General features: G+C 45.9%; 1 protein-coding gene across 2 annotated transcripts in view; it reads left to right on the top strand.

Moving 5' to 3' along the window:
- Positions 1 to 899: 899 nt before the first annotated feature.
- Positions 900 to 17,547, top strand: part of DEF6 (DEF6 guanine nucleotide exchange factor) — a 47,974-nt gene continuing 31,326 nt past the window's right edge. The window contains exon 1 of one of the 2 annotated variants that reach the window (XM_083509227.1): positions 900 to 1,170. In XM_083509227.1, coding sequence (XP_083365353.1) covers positions 1,075 to 1,170 — 96 coding nt within the window. In that variant the 5' untranslated portion in view covers positions 900 to 1,074. Of the gene's footprint in view, positions 1,171 to 5,367; positions 5,480 to 17,547 lie in introns of those variants that run through there. The other variant, XM_083509229.1, reaches the window with a different exon arrangement.

Below are 17,547 nucleotides of genomic sequence, written 5' to 3'. Positions count from 1 at the left end.
CACTGTTCTGTTGCAGTTACAGCATGTGCAGTGCTGTCTTTTCAAGCCTCCCTAGACCATAATTGTTTGTTCTTAGAGCACTGCCAGGTGTTCAGGCCTCTTTTTTATCTTTGTATGTTCTTCTGGCATTTAAGTTCTCAGACTAAAACTCAGACCAGGTTCATAAACCTGGAACACAAGTTGACCAAAGAGCAAGCAATATTCTGTACTCCAATACTGACACATCCTTTAGATAAAAAACTTTTTGGACTAGTAAGTGACTAGTGACAACTTTGGGGGCCCCAACTCCCTCAAATATTTTATTGTGGTGTGTGTGAAGGGACCTCAGCCCCTAGGAGTTGGCACTTAAGCTACATACTATATACCATGAAAGCACATTATTTCCCTCAAAGAATTCTGGGTACTAGTTTAAGTTAGGCTGCTGGGAATTGTGATTCCTCAAGGGTGAACTCTTTGAGGGAAATAGTGCTTTGAATGTGCTTTAAGGGTATATATATAGTGTGTAACATAGCCTGAGTTTAACTTTCCCTTCAGGAAATTAAGAGCTGGAGCATCCTTATCTGATGGCCTCTGCTTGGAGACCTCATACTGCATATTGTAAACTGCCTTGAGTATGCTGAGGGGCAGGCAAGATTAAAACAATTTTTTACAACAAAATTTTGCCAAGTAGAAAGAGGCCCCCCAACAGGTGGCATTAACCGTGAGAAGAATACATTTATGTAGCCCCATGAAATGAGTAAGCAGGCAGGCGACATGCCAAATCTGAATGTTGTTGGACTCGAATACAAATTGGACTCCCGCTAGTGTTTAAAGACGGGCGAACTTCCTGTCTTAAAAAAAAGATTTGTATTCATTGTTCTTTGCTCAATTACACTGTACAACGAAAAGGGGGAAGGAAAAAGAGCGAGAAGGTGGCGCGCAAGCTCCCCGAGCGTCGAGGCGACAGGAGGCGCTGCGGCTCCAGGGCGCCCTCGCTGCCGGCCGCGCGGCGCAAAAGCGGCGCGTTTCCTGAGCGGCCCGAGGGAGGATCCTCCTCGCCGAGCCAGCAGACTCTGTCCGCGGGGCGCTCGAGCCATGGAGTTGCGAGCCGAGCTTCTGAAGTCCATCTGGTACGCCTTCACCGCCTTGGACGCGGAGAAAAGCGGCAAAGTGTCCAAATCTCAGCTGAAAGTAAGTGGAAGCGGGGCGAGGGAGAGAGAAAAGGCGGCTGCCTTCCAGGGGCGCCGACTTATAAAAAATATTGGGGGGGCCCATACCGGGGTCCTGCCCCGGGAAGTTTTCTAAGTTCCAATGTCAGCGGCGCCCGGCAGAGCAGCCCTCTCGGCCACGGCAGCCTGGCTCTCCCAGCCCCCGGGGGCCGCCCTCCTCCCTCGTGCACCCGCAGCGTTCCCGCCCGGGGAGGCGGCGCCCCCAAGGACTCAGGTTCGGTTGTACCTGAGAAGCCGAGCACCTTGGCTCCCAAACAAATCGGCTTCTGAACAATCGAAACCCGGAAGTGAGTGTTCTGGTTTTCAAATGATTTTTGGAGGGCGAACATCCGGTGCGGCTTCCGATTGGCTGCAGGGGGCTCCTCTGGCAGAAGCCGCACTCTGGTTTTCAAATGGTTCCAGGAGTCCAATGGACTCCCGGAACGCATTCTGTTCGAGAACCAAGGTACAGTGGACGCTCGGGTTGCGAACGTGATCCATGTGGGAGGCACGTTCGCAACCCGCAGTGTTCGCAACTCACATTGCTGCGTCTGCGCACACACAGGTTGTGATTTAGCGCTTCTGCTCATGCACAAGTGCCGAAACCTGGAAGTAACCCATTCCGGTACTTCTGGGTTTCAGTGCATCCATAACCTGAAAATGCTTAAGCTGAAGCATCTGTAACCCGAGGTATGACTGTATGTACCAGTCCTAAGGAACTGGCCAAGTAAGGCAATCAGCATCTGCAGGTCCCTTGACAGACAGGAGAGAAGCCACACTCTTGGATTTCTGTTGGCAGATGCCTCTTCCTGAGATGCTTGTATTATGCTAATCATAGAATCATAGAGACAGAAGGGACCCCAAGGTCATCTAGTCCAGCCCCCTGCAATGCAGGAATCTTAGCTCAAGCATCCCTGACAGATGGCCACCTAGCCTCTCCCAGGGAGCAGAGACCGTCTGAACAGCTCTTATTGTCAGAAAGCTCTTCCTGATGTTGAGCCGGAAAAGTCTTTCAAAGCTGCTGCACACCTTTGTTTGGGGTCCTCCCCTCCTTGCAAATGTCAGTGGGAAGGAGGGCTCTGTTTCAACAGAAAAATAAAGATTCCCCCTTTCTTCCAGCTTCCACTCATTCGTCTCCAACTGATAATGGACTTGGGAGGCTTTGAGCCCCTTGGGGAGCTGAGCTGTAAAGGACAACCTCCAATTTTCATGCATCAGAAGGAGCCCAGGAGCCCCATCGGGGCTTACCCTGTGCAGGCTGGTTCCCCCCCCCCCACACAAACACACACACTGGGTTGCAATTTTGTGGGTCAGCTTTGGCTGGGAGAGGCAGCCCCCGTTAAGTCTCTGCCAGCCCAATAGCACAGCCCCCCCCCCGCCAAGTCCATGGCAGGAGACAGGCAGCAGCACCCAGACCCCAGAGGCTGCCCTTGGGACTGGCGTTCCCACACTGCCGCCTCCGCAACAAAGGCCAGCGGCCAAGTCCCCCCCCCCCAGCCGCTTCCTTGGTCCCACAGGAAAGCCAGGCAGGGGCTGCACATCCTGCCCTCCGCCTCTTCCTGCTGCCCCCAACAGACAACCAGGCCTGCAAGCTTCCTCTTCTGACATCGCCCAGGCCCCCACACAGCCCCCCACCAGCAAAACACCCAGGAGTTTGAAGGGACCCGAGGGCCACGCAGCCAAGGGGTCTAACTCTGCAGGGAAAAGCTTCCTGTCTTTCCTCTGCCCCCTCCCCACCGGAAAGGGATGGTGGCTGCAGGCTCTGCCCCCCCCCTTAACATCTGCAAAATGATTAAGGCTGATACATTGTGTTACAGGATTTTATCTAGGTAACTTCCCTGAGCTGTCAAGTTGAAAGGGTACATTCAGGCATAATATTTGCAACATTTAACAACTTTAAAGATGTCCCCCCCCCCTGTAATTTCCATAACAGTTGGAAGGACAAAAATATAACCTCCTATGACAACTCCTGCAACCCATGAGCTTTCAGACAAAGATCATGCATGGACAAATGTAAAGATCTTTGGAAAGTATTGATCGAAACCACAGTAACAAACAAATCAATGTATCTTCAAGGGAAAGAATAAGTAGATCCATTTGCATATATAGCTCTGTAGGCTTAATGAGATTCCCACAAAACATTAGGAAGGCCTTTCTGGTGGTGAGAGCAGTCAGACAGGGGAAGGGGCTTTTAGGGAGAGGTCGGGGGGGGGCATCTGCCAGGGATGCTTTAGCTGTGAGTCCTGAATTGCTGGGGGTTGGACTGGATGACCTTTGGGTCCCTTCCACCTCTATGATTCCATGACCTTTAAGGGAAGTCACCTCCATCTTCGTCTCAGAGCAGATGCCCACAAGCCCTGGGCGGGAAGAGCCCGAGAGAGAGAGAGCCCGAGAGAGAGAGAGAGAGAGAGAGAGAGAGAGAGAGCGAGCCCGAGAGAGAGAGAGAGAGAGAGAGAGAGACCGAGAGAAAGAGAGAGAGCGAGAGAGAGAGCCCGAGAGAGAGAGAGAGAGAGCCCGAGAGAGAGAGAGAGAGAGAGACACCGAGAGAGAGAGAGAGAGCCCGAGAGAGAGAGAGAGAGAGAGACCGAGAGAGAGAGAGAGAGACACCGAGAGAGAGAGAGAGCCCGAGAGAGAGAGAGAGAGAGAGAGAGAGAGAGACCGAGAGAGAGAGAGAGAGCGAGAGCCCGAGAGAGAGAGAGAGAGAGAGAGAGAGAGACACCGAGAGAGAGAGAGAGCCCGAGAGAGAGAGAGAGAGAGACCGAGAGAGAGAGAGACCGAGAGAGAGAGAGAGAGACACCGAGAGAGAGAGAGAGCCCGAGAGAGAGAGAGAGAGAGAGAGACCGAGAGAGAGAGAGAGAGAGAGAGAGAGAGAGAGAGAGACCGAGAGAGAGAGAGAGAGAGACCGAGAGAGAGAGAGAGAGAGAGAGAGAGAGAGAGACACCGAGAGAGAGAGAGAGCCCCAGAGAGAGAGAGAGAGAGCGCAGCCAAGCCCCCTTCACCGCCTGCCCCCCCCCGCCAGCCCCCTCTCCCCTCCTCCCTAGGCGGCAGCTCCGCCATGACCACAAACGGCGGCGGCAGCAGCAGCAGCCGCGCGCGGCCCGGGCTCCCCTCGCCGGCCGCGGGAGCCAAGGCGCGCGATAATTTGCTTAAATTATGTCAGCGGCGCCCGGCAGAGCAGCCCTCTCGGCCACGGCAGCCCGGCTCTCCCAGCCCCCGGGGGCCGCCCTCCTCCCTCGCGCAACCGCAGCGTTCCCGCCCGGGGAGGCGGCGCCCCCAGGAGAGGCGGCAGCAGCAGCCGCGCGCGGCCCGGGCTCCCCTCGCCGGCCGCGGGAGCCAAGCCGCGCGACGAGGGAGCCAAGGCGCGCGATAATTCTTTTAATTATTGGGGGGGCTGAGCCCCCCCAATAAAATTTTTGAGGGGGCTCGGGCCCCCTCAGGCCCCATGGGGTCGGCGCCTATGCTGCCTTCTCCCTCAGAGCCCGCGGCGGGCTTGGGGCGCGCACTCCGCCTGTCCCCAGCAGGGCTGCCGGGCGCTTTGGGAGCCGGAGGGCAACTTCGGGAGCGAAAAGAAAAGAAACCCCCCTCACAGCTGTGGTGGCGACTTAGGGTTGTGGGATTGCTCGTGAAGGCGGGGGATATCTAAGGAGTCGTGTTCTTCTCTTTTTTAAATAAAGGGAAGGGATAAACATTATGCACTTAAATGTTCTGGTCTTTAAAATATGCCTTCCCCCTTTCTCTGCATTGGGGTGTGTAAGCATGTGCGTGTTAGAAATAGACATTTGCCTTCTTCCTGTTGAATTTCCTCTGCCCTTTTCCGAGGCAGCTAACCAGGCAGCAAATGCTGCGTTCCTACCCACGTTCTCTACCGATCTCATAGCTGGCTGCTTTTAAAATGGGGCAAAGGTTGTGCAGAATGTGGGTTCTGCGCCCCCCTTGACAAAAAGCGTTTCTTTCTCTCTCCTTCGCAGTAATCTTGTTGGGTGGGCATGATCTTGTTGGGTGGGCATTCTGCTGAGTAGACAAGACTCGCTTTCTTTAAAGGGGCAAAATGAAGAAGAGCAAAACTCTCCTTCCTTGTAAAATCCTTGTAAACTTTGAAATAGCAACAAAGGCGGTGCTTTGAATTACAATGTGGACGCTGGGATTTGCTTAATCACAGTTTTCGGAGCGGGGGAGATGGCAGATGAGATGCAAATGCATGCAAGCCCAGCCAAAGTAGGGCAGAAAAGATCTGAGGAACGCTTGATGCAAATAGTGGCGACACCTTGTGAAATCAACACAAGCCGATGAGCGTAAGTGATAAAGGTTAAGGCTGGCTTCCTGCACTGCTCTTACATAAAGTGGCGGCTGAACCAGTGGGGAAACTGTTTTGACCCCTCTGGACCAGCATCCTTAGCCCTTGAGCCTTGCCAAATGAATGCAAATGCTGGGCAGCTGCCCGGCATCCCCAACTGTTTGCAGAGAACTCCCACGTTGCTGTTGCTGCTGCTCTGTTTTTTTATTGCATCCTAGAGTTTACCCAGCAATGCCAGTGTCTCAGATGTGTTTTTGCTCCTGCAAATAGGCTGTGTAATAATAACTTTCCAATGAAGGTTTGTTATAGCCTTACACTTAAGCCCCTTCCCGGATTTTTGCACCTTTCCCCAAAGTTCATCATGATTGGCCACAGTTTACCCAGGACAGGACACTTGGAACCAGCCTGGGAAAAGATTCTTTTTTTTTTAAACGTGTTTCTAGCAGCCTCAGACTAAGCCTTAGATTTAACTGTGCAGCTGTACATGACTTTTGAGAAAGTATTTGCTTGTTTGCAAAAGCGTCTAGTATGAAAAGGAGCACTGATGAGGGCCTCTCTGTGTTTATTTGCACACGCTGGCCTTGCAAGGCGGGAAGGGTGAAGAGCAAAACAAACAGCAGCATTGAGCCATTGCAAGAATTACATCACTGCCATTTCTTCATGGAATCTTGCTGAGAGCAAAAAGGGGTTGTGTGTTTGTGTTTACAACTTCCACTCCTTGGTTTAAACGCTGCAAAAGCACAGTATATTTATAAGCAAAAGCATTTTTTGTGGTTACTTTTTACACATCATAATTACATTGCTACAGTTTATGATAGGCATGGCCAAACTTGGCCCTCCAGATGTTTTGGGGCTACAATTCCCACCATCCCTGACCACTGGTCCTGTTAGCTAGGGATGATGGGAGTTGTAGTCCCAAAAACATCTGGAGGGCCAAGTTTGGCCATGCCTGCTTTACGAGCACAGGTCAAGCAGTCCCTTGGGGTGTGTGCTTAAGCAGTGGGATCTGTGCCTTTTGACATACATCCATAATACAGCAAAATATTTAATTGTTTATAATGATCAGTGGGCTGGAAAATTTTATTCAGCTATACTTTTCCATTGAAAACGTTTAATTTTTAGAAATGCAGTATTTTATAAATGTAATTACTACCATAATGGATACAATACCAGTCAAACTGGATAGCTGGAATGGATATAATGCCAGTCAAATCAAGAATTGAAGTTGTAATTAACTCCTTTCAAGTGAATATCCATAGAAAGCAGATACTTTTATGCACATGGTTTTTCAGGCATACTAAAATGAATGTTTGTCTTCTGCTACCTCTGTTTATAAATTTAATAAATAAATAAATAAAACAATAATGTATCCTCTCCCTCTTTAGCCTCCTCTATTATTATTATTATTAATATTATTATTACTTTCCCTTCTCCAGCAGGTCCCTAAGTGGATTACCACAGTCTAAAATTCAGAATTTAAAACAGTTAAAACAAATCACAATCACAGAAATAGAGTGGATCCTTTTAAACCACACTAACAGCACCATTCTGTTCTTGTTTACCTAGAATTAAGTGCTACTCTATTCAGTGGCTCTTGTTCCCCAGTAACTGTGTTTAGATCTCCCCCTCCCTTATAGTTCAATTACATTTGGCTATATGCAGCACATAACAGTAACATGACGTACATTTTAAAATTTCATTTATTAAATCTAAGTCAAATGTTACATCAGATCTCAGTTAATTTAGGGTGGTGTTGAAAATATTTCCAGGAAATATTTGGACTTTTTCTGGAAAATCACTATTGATGGAAACCAATGAGTATGTAGAGCCAGTTTCGTGGCCAAGAAATACAGGTGCACCTGAGGGATTATTACATGTGGTCTGAAACACACATGTGGTCTGAAGTCCCTGTTCGAAGGATATTGTAGAGTAGGAAAGAACCTCAAGTTTATCTAGTAACTAGGTCAACCCCCCAACACAGGAAATCCACTGCAACAGCATCCCTAGTTGTTGGCCACATAGCCTTTGTTTAAAAACCCTTAGAGCTTATGTGCTATACATCAGGGGTTTTTAAACAATGGTCCATGGATCCCTAGGAAGTCCATGGATGAGCTTCAGGGGGGTCTGTGAACTGGGTACATAAAAATATTCAGTTTTTAATTTCCTTCCTGCTACATTGAAAAAAGTCTTTGTGGAATGGAAAAAATATGAGGAGGGGTTCCAGAGCTTTCATCAGATTTTCAAAGGGATCCAATGACCCCAGAAAGTTTAAGAACCATTTTTTTTGTACATAATTAGACAGTGTTGTTAACTATTTATAGAATTGCTTTACACATGTGCCAGTGTTGGTGCTTTAACTACTTTTAGGTGAGTGTGGTGCTCATTTTGTGCGAGTTAAGTCTCTGAAATTAGGGACCTTTTGGAGCATTTTAATACGGACGATAATGTAAAATAGGTACTGTGAGTAACGGAATAACACCGTATACTTAACCAGCAGGACTCAGTTGCCTCTCATCTTAGTAATTCCTTTAACTTTAGAGTAGTTTCTTCAACAATGGAAGGAAGAAATGAGTGTGCATTCTGTGTGGGGCTCCCCTTGGGCCTGGTTTGAAAATTCCCAACTGATGCAGAATGTAGCAGCCAGAATACTGCTGGGGGCACCTGACTGACAAAATGTGACACCGTTGTTAAAATGTCTGCACGGGCTGGCCATTTATTTTATTTATTTCATAAAATCTATATACTGCTTGATGGTAGAAGACTTCAAAGCAGTTTATAAAAACAATAAAACCACAAGATTACTATTAAAAGCAATAAAATCAATAAAAAATAAAAACCAATAAATTAAAAACACATCAGCGTTCAAAATATCTGGTAGGGATATTTACTACCAAGCCAGATTCAAGGTCTTGATATTCATTTACAAAACCTTGAACAAATTAGGTCCAGGGACTGCCTGAACCCTTATATCTCAGTTCAGTCACTGAGATTGTCTGTGGAGGTGTTGCTGGTTGTCCCCTGAGTTGATGGAGCTCATTTGACATGGACAGGAAACCAAGTGTTTGGTGTCATCAGCCTAGTTCCTTGAAATGCCCTACCAGTAGAGTTTCAGAAGACATATTGTATGTTTACCTTTAAACTTTTACTGAAGACTTCTATATGCTGTCAGGCTTATGCAAACAATTAAGAAAACATCTTCTGAAACAGTTGAAGATCTGTGATTTCAAATTTTTATGTGGCTTTTACTGTACATACAGAATTGTGGTAAACTGATATATATTGGCCAGTGGTCAGATTATGGAAGCTGTGGTCCAGTAATGTCTAGAAGGCAACTGCTGCAATAGGTGATAATTTTCTCAGCATGGGGATACAGTGCGTGCCACTCATTTGTTCACCTGCTATGCAGCTGTTAAAAGTGCAGGAGCCCTGCTGAAGAGGAAAGTGGTAATTCTAAGTATCTGATAACGTAAACAGGCTCCTTTTTGTGGTGCTTCCCCGCCCCCCATTTATGGTTGTGCTGTGCCTCACAGATATGTTTCCTGTGGGTATGCAGAAATGATGGTTCCAGTGTCAGCAATAAGATTTTTCTTCCTGTTTAGTTGCATACAGCTCTCGCTTCTTTAGAAATTTACATGGTTAGGATTGTGCATCTGTGAAACCTGGTGATTTTAGAGCTGGTGCTCATAGCTAAAATATTTTTTGAGTTGACTGGAGACCTTAGAAATCCACGTGGAGTAAATTTGAGCTTGGTGGCTATAATGAACCCCTGATTCCTGTAAGATTGTTTGCTGCAGCACTGCATTTGAGTATGTGGTACTTCCATGGTTAAAGCAATGCTCACAACTTGGTGATAAATGCTGCTGAGCTTACAAAGTACTTACGGCCATAAATTGAGATTATGGCTACTACTCTGAGACTGCTGTTCTAAGCATGCTTACTATGGAACCTGTTGAACTCGATAGAGATTACTTTTGAGTAAACATGCTTAAGATAGTGCCATTAAAAAAATGATTCCTTAGAAAAAATATTGTGAAACCAAACTCAGGTTTGCACACAGCTGAACAAATCCATGAATGATAATTTCATGGCTATAATTATAGCTTAGTTGCTGGAATGTTCAGTGGTGATGTATCTCTGAGGTCTGCCTTAGACCAGGGGGGTGGCTAACCTGGGTCACTTGAGATGGTGTTGGACTACAGCTCCCATGAGCCTCGGCTAGTATGGCTAGTGGTCACAGATGATGGGAGCTGTAGTCTAATAACTCTTGGAGGGCAACAAATTAGCCACATTGGACTATATTCTAAGAACAAACAGGAGATGACTACTTCCATCATGCTCTAAAACAGCGGTTCTCAACCTGTGGGTCCCCAGATCTGCTCTAAAAGATGCTTTATAATGGGTCAGATTGTTTGTCCAGCTAGGCCAGTGTTGTCTGCTTTTGACTGGCAGGGTTCAGGAAGAGACCTTTCTCATCACATACTATGTGATAAGAAAACTGGAAGTACCAGGCATTCAAACAGAGTACCTTCTGCAGGGAAATCATATGTTCTGCTTATGGTCTCTTCTGTGATAAAACCGTAAGTGTACCTCTTGACTTGTCAATGGATTTAACCTGTTTTCAAAGCCAGTCATCAGGCGAGGGACCTACAGTGGCCATGTTTGAACATAGCAATAAGCCAGATTTTCTAATTTACCTTAGTTTATTGTGATTGAGCAGTGTGCTAGTGCACCCTGCCTGGTTGTTTCTGCTTTGCTCTTAGTCTGGCAAGAGCAAAATAAGCAAACTAGAAAACCTTGGTATCCTATTATGTCTGAACCAGGTATTGTGGATTGTTTCTCTTGAACAAGCCATGATCACTAGCTAACCTTAAAACGTGGCCTGTTGTTGACTTGCTGGCATTGGCTTGTTAGGGAACAGCAAAATATGACCCCTGGTTTGATTTTAATGGAAAGCCAAAGCTTCCTGGTTTGTTTGTTCTGCTCATGCCAGGGGGGAAGCAGAATGGAAGCAATTGGGCAGCACGTACCAGCATGTTGCTCATTTACAGTAAGCCACAATAAGTCAGAAAATATTACATGGGAATGCAGTCAGTGTTAAGAATATGAGTGTCTCTCTGCTTGTGCAGAATGCCTTTTTTCCAACATCTGCTTTTAAGTGAGCAGGACTTCAAGAGTGAAGTATGGGGTTTTGAGTAAGGCTTGAGCTGCCAATTCTTTTATTTATCAAAATTATCACCTATTTAAAACTGCATCGCCCAGTCTGCTTACCTCTAGAGCCCTTTTCTCATAGCAGGTTCACTAATAAATTTTTAGAGCCAACATTATAGCAAAGTCTATGCGAACAGAGGTTGCAACTGCGTTTCTGGCTTCCTGGGCTGTTTAGTAAGGGGGATTTTTTGCAGGCAGGGAGCCACCTTACTGTTGCCGCTGTGTCTCCTTAAGCTGTGCATGTTGCAACAAGGCAGTTTTCACGTGATTTGAACTTTCCTCCTTTTAAAATCCAGTAGTTTTTGCAGCTTATGAATCTTCTGATCTAACTCATCAGTGATTTTTTTTTTAAAAAAAACCTTTTATCTTGCAGCAAAATTATAGTGGGAAAGCCAAGTAGGCTTTAATTTACTGTTAACTAGGGCAATACCTGATTAGTGAAATCATAGTCACTTAATTGTATAGATAGTAGTTTATTTTAAATTTGCATATAAGAAGAACACAATGAATCTAAATAAATTGTTTGTTCTATAAGTGGTGCGCGTGTATTGCAGGAAATATCTTGGACAGATTTTGCATTTTCCTCCTCTCACTCACTAAAGGGAATGCCTTTTCTAGAATGGTGGTTGCCATGTGCAGTTTTTATAAGTACTTTTACAAAAAAACCACACAGAGCCAGATCAGCTCATAAGGCAGGGTTAGGGCGTTGCCCCTGAGGTGGCATCCCCATGGGCCACCAGCCTGCCTTGCCGCCTCTGCCAGTGCTGGTAGTGGAGAGGCGGTGCCCCCTTTGGGGCGAGATTGTGTTCATTTTGGTTGAGATCTTGCCTCAAAATGGTGATCTCAATAGGCAACGAGTTCCAAAGTGCAGGTGCTGCCACGCTAAATGCTGAAGTTTTTACCAGTGTGGAACGGGTATTATGTGGCACCTGTAGATGGAATTACTGCATTGCACTTTATATGGGGCTTCCCTCGCTGTTGATCTAAGAGTAGGTTATAGAGAAAGTTGCAGCACAATTGCTGACAGGAGTGAGAGTCTGTCATCGTATTGCACTCCTGCTCAGAGATCAGTGCTGGTTGCTGATTAGTTACCAGTCCAAGTTCAAAGTTTTGCTATTAGTATGTAAAGCACTTAACAGCTTTGGACTAATTTAAACAGGAACCTTTGCTGTATAGTTTTGGACACACACAGTATAATTTAGTTACCCATATTTTACTGATTTTATCTATATTTTAATACCAATCTTTACTTTTGCTTTTTTAAACGGTTTTGTGGGTTTTAACTGTTTCTATGGAGAGCTCTTTGATTAAGTGGTTGATAAATCTCTCTAAATAAAGCAATCCCTGGCCATTGGCAATTCTAGCTGAGGCTGATGGGATTTGGAGTCCAGTGACATCGGGGAGGCACCCCATTGGCTACTCCTGTGTAATATGACATAATAGTATAATAGTAACAAGTGGGACCAGCAACAAAACATTCAGGACACCCCATTCCCTCCTCATCTTCCACCCAGTCAGTCATCATTCCAAGTCAGTCTCCCCCTCCAAATATCTTGTGTGCTTCTGCAAATTTTGGAGTTTCCCCATTCAATGAATGGTGTCGTTTTGCTACATAAGGATCAACATTCAAAGAATGTGTCCACCATTGCTGTATGAGATATGCTGTTTGCACGATGGACAACAGTGGGTCACTAGACCCTCCTCTCCATCACCCTTCTCTGGGCTAGTCCTTTGCTGGCATGTGGGGTTGTAAAAATGGGCAAAAGGAGGAGATGCTGAGCCATCACCATCTGATATGCAGTTTTAAATAGGTGATTGAATTAAATATAGAGAGCTTAACTGAGCTGACGGTGGTAAGGTTACCCAACAGAAGTTCAAGAATACCATAATGTTTCACCGACACAATTCAAATCTACTTTTAAGTGTATTCTGAATTCCCTTGTGCAGCTTCTAAGCATGGGTAGGAGTCAAGGGACCTGTTATAATCTACAGCAGAAGGGAAAGCTATTTTTGCCCAAACTTTCAAGTAACCTTAGGCCATGCTCCTGGCTGTTGATCATAAGCAGTTTTTATGCACAGTTATTCATTACAAAACAGGGAAGGGAGCCAAGCAATAGAAGCAGCATTGTTATTTTATTTCATAACATCATTTTTATTCATTTTAATCTTTAAACTGTTTTATATGGTTATGTTGAGATATATCTTATGTTTACATTAGATTAGAGTCTATGGCATGCAGCAATTGCAGGTCTACTCTACACTGTATTCAAGAAAGATTAGCCCAGGTAAAATGTGTGTACAGTATAGGATTGCAGCCTAGATTATATATCTTCTTGTTATCAATGACCTGGAATGATGTGTGTGTATGTCCTGTGACACAAATGTCCATTTGGTCATGTGGAAGAAGGGAAAAACTTTGCAGCTCCTCAGTAACCCCAAGATGCTTGGTAGAGGAGCTTGTTGTGTTTGGGTTCTTCTCCAGGAATGTCCATACCATAACCAATCACAAATAATGTGCTCTGACAAACTGGTTTCTGCTTGTGTTTGTTTGAAGTGGGGAGCTTCTTGTGACAGATGAAGAACCCAAAGACTCAAGCTGTGACTCATCCTTGAAATTTGCATGATAGCTGGTGGTCTTCAGCTAAAAGAATAGGTATGTGCTTGGTATTACTTATACAGGGTGAGTCCTTTAAAAGAGGCCCTGTGGATACAGAGCACACATGTTCCATGGGGCCTCTTTTAAAAGACTAACCCTGTATAACTACCAGTTACAGATAGGTAGCCGTGTTGGTCTGCCATAGTCAAAATAAAAAAATTCCTTCCAATAGCACCTTAAAGACCAACTAAGTTAGTTCTTGGTATGAGCTTTCGTGTGCATGCACACGAAAGCTCATACCAAGAACTAACTTAGTTGGTCTTTAAGGTGCTACTGGAAGGAATTCCTGTATAACTACCCTAATTGAGAAAGCCTAGACAGCAGGTGAGGTGCTAGATGATTGGAGATGGGCAAATGCTGCCCCAATCTTCAGAAAATTGGGATGGTATGGGTGGGAAGAAAGATCCAGCAAACTGAAGACTAGTCAGCCTGACTTTCATACCAGGGAAGATAACCAGAACAGTTTGTAAAGTACTCAGTCTTTTTGTTAATGTTGTGGTTGGTAGGAACCAGCATGGATTTGTCAATAAGTAATCATGCCAGACTAATCTTATCTCTCTTTTTTTATTGGCTTACTGGTTTAGTGGATTTTGGAATGTGTTGTGGTCATAGTATATCTTGAGTTCAGCAAAGCATTTGATAAACTCCCCCATGATATTTTGGTTAGCAATTTGGTTAAATGTGATCTAGTTGATAGTATTGTCACAACTGTTGGGAAATGATGCCCAGTGATTCCCAAAGCTTTCTCATTTATGGTTGTTCATCCCATTGGAGCAAAGTTGGGGGAGACAGAGCAGCACAGGACTCTCTCTCTCTCCCCCCCTCGTCAATTACTTAGGGATGGAGGGATTCCTCATCAAGTTTGCAGATGGTGCAAAACTGGGAGGGATAACTTTACACCTCCAAGATGGGAATAAAACGCAAAATAAATTTGACATCTGCAGCGGAGGAGGGATATGTAGCTTGGCAGCAATACATGTGAAATGATCTTGGGATTGAACTTGGTCAGAAACTGAATGTGAGTCATCAGGGTGATGTGGCTTCAAAAAAGTCTAATGCCATTTTAAGGGTTTCAATGTAACTATAGGGCAATATTCATCTAAATAATTGCACGAGTGGAATGAATTCCGCTTGTGCAATAGCACTCCCCTTCCACTGTCCCCCTGTGCAGGCCCAGCACAGTCCCCAAATCAGCTCTGTAAGGTTGGGGAAACCCTGAGAACAGTCGATGGGGAGGAGAGGGGGAAAACTCCCACTATGCAAGAGAAAGTTGTCTGCTCATGCAGGAAGGTACTTTGTGCTACATTGAACTAAGTTTTCCAAGCCATGGGAAGTAATCGTTTCACTTTATTCTGCACTAGGCAGACACCATCTGTATCCAGGTTTGGGCACTGCACTTTGTACCTCGACTCTCGAACACCTTGGGAGTTGAACATTTCAGCTCCCAAACAATCGAAAACCAGAAGTGAGTGTTTCGGTTTTCAAACATTCTTTCAGAAGCCGAACATCCGACGGAGCTTCCAATTGGTTGCAGGAGCTTCCTGCAGCCAATCAGAAGCTGCACTTTGGATGTCAAACAGTTCGGAAGTCGAGTGGACTTCCAGAACGGATTCTGTTCGACTTCCAAGGTATGACTGTATAGACATGTTGGGATGGGTTCAGAGGAGGGCAACAGAAAACAGGTCCTGTGATAAACGCTTGAAGGAACTGGGAAGAGAAGACTGGGGTGAGGGGGCCATGCCTGTTCTGATATGGAGCAGCTCTTCACAATCTTGGGCGCATAGGTATTTTAACTGGAGGGGCCAGGGATTGAACCTGGGACCTCCTACTCTGTGCTACTGAGCTACAGCCCCTTGTTCAGGGTTTAAGTTGTGTTTAGAGCCCATCTTTTTATCTCCTCTCTTTCATTTCTTAGGTGGAATTCAGATTGAGAGTGAGTGACTTACCCAAAGCCATACCATTTTTTGTATCTTATTGCATTCAAATACCACCTTTTCCTCCAAGGAGCCTTAAGGTGGTGTACATGATTGTCCCCTCCCCATGTTATCCTCATAACAACCCTGTGAGGTAGGTTATGCTGAGGAACAGTGGCTGGATCAAGGTCAGCCACTGAGCTTTATGGCCAAGTCCCAGAGACTCAGAAAGTAGCAAACTCCTCCTCTGTTAGAGACATTTAAGCAGTGACAGGAGGATGTCACGAATGTTTGCAGCAGATTCACTGTATTGGCAGGTAGTTTTAACTAGATGACTTTTACGGTCCCTTCCAACCTTATGTTTCTGTGGCATGTGCCCATGTGCCCCAGGTCCAGAAAACAGGCAAATTGGTATTGTATAATCTGACATGGAAGAAATGTGACATTTTCACCAGACAGATGGTCAGAACATCCATTTATCTGTTCCTCACACAGAATCAAGGCTTGTTGAATCTGTTCTTCATCTTTACTCCCTATAATGCTGAAATCCTTTGCAATCCTTGCCCCAGGATTCACCGCATGTTGGGGAAGGAGTTCACCTCCTCTGACCATTTTGGAGCATGTCTCTTTGTTACAGAACTTCAGTCTGCTAACCCTGGTTTTGCCACAAATGCAGCGTCTTGTCACCTTTTAACATGCAAGGCAAGCTCCAGATCTGAAGCTAGAAGGATCATTCCAGACTCTGGCAGTCGCCTCCAAGCGTCCCCAACCAGGGAGAAGAAAAGGAGCTTCATTCTCCTTTTGCATTAAACATTCCACCCCTGAGTCATGCTGGCGCCTGTTGCAGAGCACGGTTCTATGCCACACAAAAGCCGATTATAGTGCCACATTCAGCTTAGAGAAATGAGTCCAGTGTGCTGCAGATATGGGGAAATGGCACCAGAATGCATATCTACCACCTGCCTTGAAGCAATGAAGCTGTCTTTTTCAGGGGCAGATTAAAGGGGATTGGAGCTCACAACCAAGTGTTCAGGGTTTGGGGGTGTATTTTAATCAGTTGTTCTAATCAGTTGTTCACAGCTGCTACCACCATTCATGGAGAGTGGTGGATACAAATAAATACAGGAGCATGCACACCCTCACAGTCTCCATCACCAGGTTTGTTAAAAAGATTCTAATTTCTATCCTAGGTGCCTCTGCTTTGAAAGATGTTAGGTAGCGGGGAATGAGAAAGGGCGATGCCTGAAGCCCTTGGAGAATCACTGCTGGTCAGAGAGTAGGCAGGGATAGGTTATATCAAGGAAAAGGTATACTGTAAAAGGTAAAGGACCCCTGGACGGTTAAGTCCAGTCAAAGGCAACTATGGGGTTGCGGCGCTCATCTCACTTTCAGGCCGAGGGAGCTGGCATTTGTCCACAAGCAGGTTTCTGGGTCATTTCTGGCACAACGGAACACCGTGACGAGTGCCAGAGCGCACGGAAACGCCATTTACCTTCCCACCACAGCAGTACCTATTTATCTACTTGCACTGGCATGCTTTTGAACTGCTAGGTTGGCAGTTGCCATATCAGGGATGGGGAGGCTATGACCCTCCTACTAGTCCACAACTCTCATCATCACTGGTAGACCATCCTGTTTTGGGCTGATGAGTCCAACAACATATTGGAGGGATGCATCCCTGAACTATATAGCAGCCTGGCACGTTATAAAGCAGCTCCTTTTTTTTGCACCTTTTTTCAGCTTGTGTTTAGCATGGGGTGTCCCATCTTTCCTCGTTTCCCTTGCATTTTTGACATTTCATTCTCTGTTTCCGCCTTCCATATTGTGGTGGTAAAGTATGTATGTGTCACCCCTGTCTCTCACATTCATATTCCCTCTGTTGCCATGACTGAATTCAGCCCCAATCTGCAGCACCCACAGAACATGTCTGGGTTGCAATTCACTGAGCATATTCCTGTACCTACCTGTAAGAGCAGGAACCTCAGGAGCCCAGTCAAGGATTTGGAGGGGATCTTTTATGTTCTTCTACAGGGCATGTGACTGGAAAAACAGTGAAAGAGGAATGCACATTTGGATGTGTCTAATTACTGAGCCAGGCCAGTAATCAACAAGTCTCCTACCCAGGAGGCACTGGACTCGCACAGCTGCTGCTATGAATTAGAGCAAAGAACACTGTGCGCTCCAGCCCATCAAGTGATCTCATACAGAGGAGACGTTGTCACAGCCCAGATTACAACTCTGTGACGGGTTGGGATTGCCAGAAGAGGCAGGGGAAACTATGCGTACATG

This window comes from Podarcis liolepis (assembly GCF_965112155.1).
Source record: "Podarcis liolepis genome assembly, chromosome: 6".
Classification (NCBI taxonomy): Eukaryota; Metazoa; Chordata; class Lepidosauria; order Squamata; family Lacertidae; genus Podarcis; species Podarcis liolepis.
The sequence above is the reverse complement of the archived record's forward strand: the minus strand, read 5'-3'. Positions and strand labels throughout refer to the sequence as shown.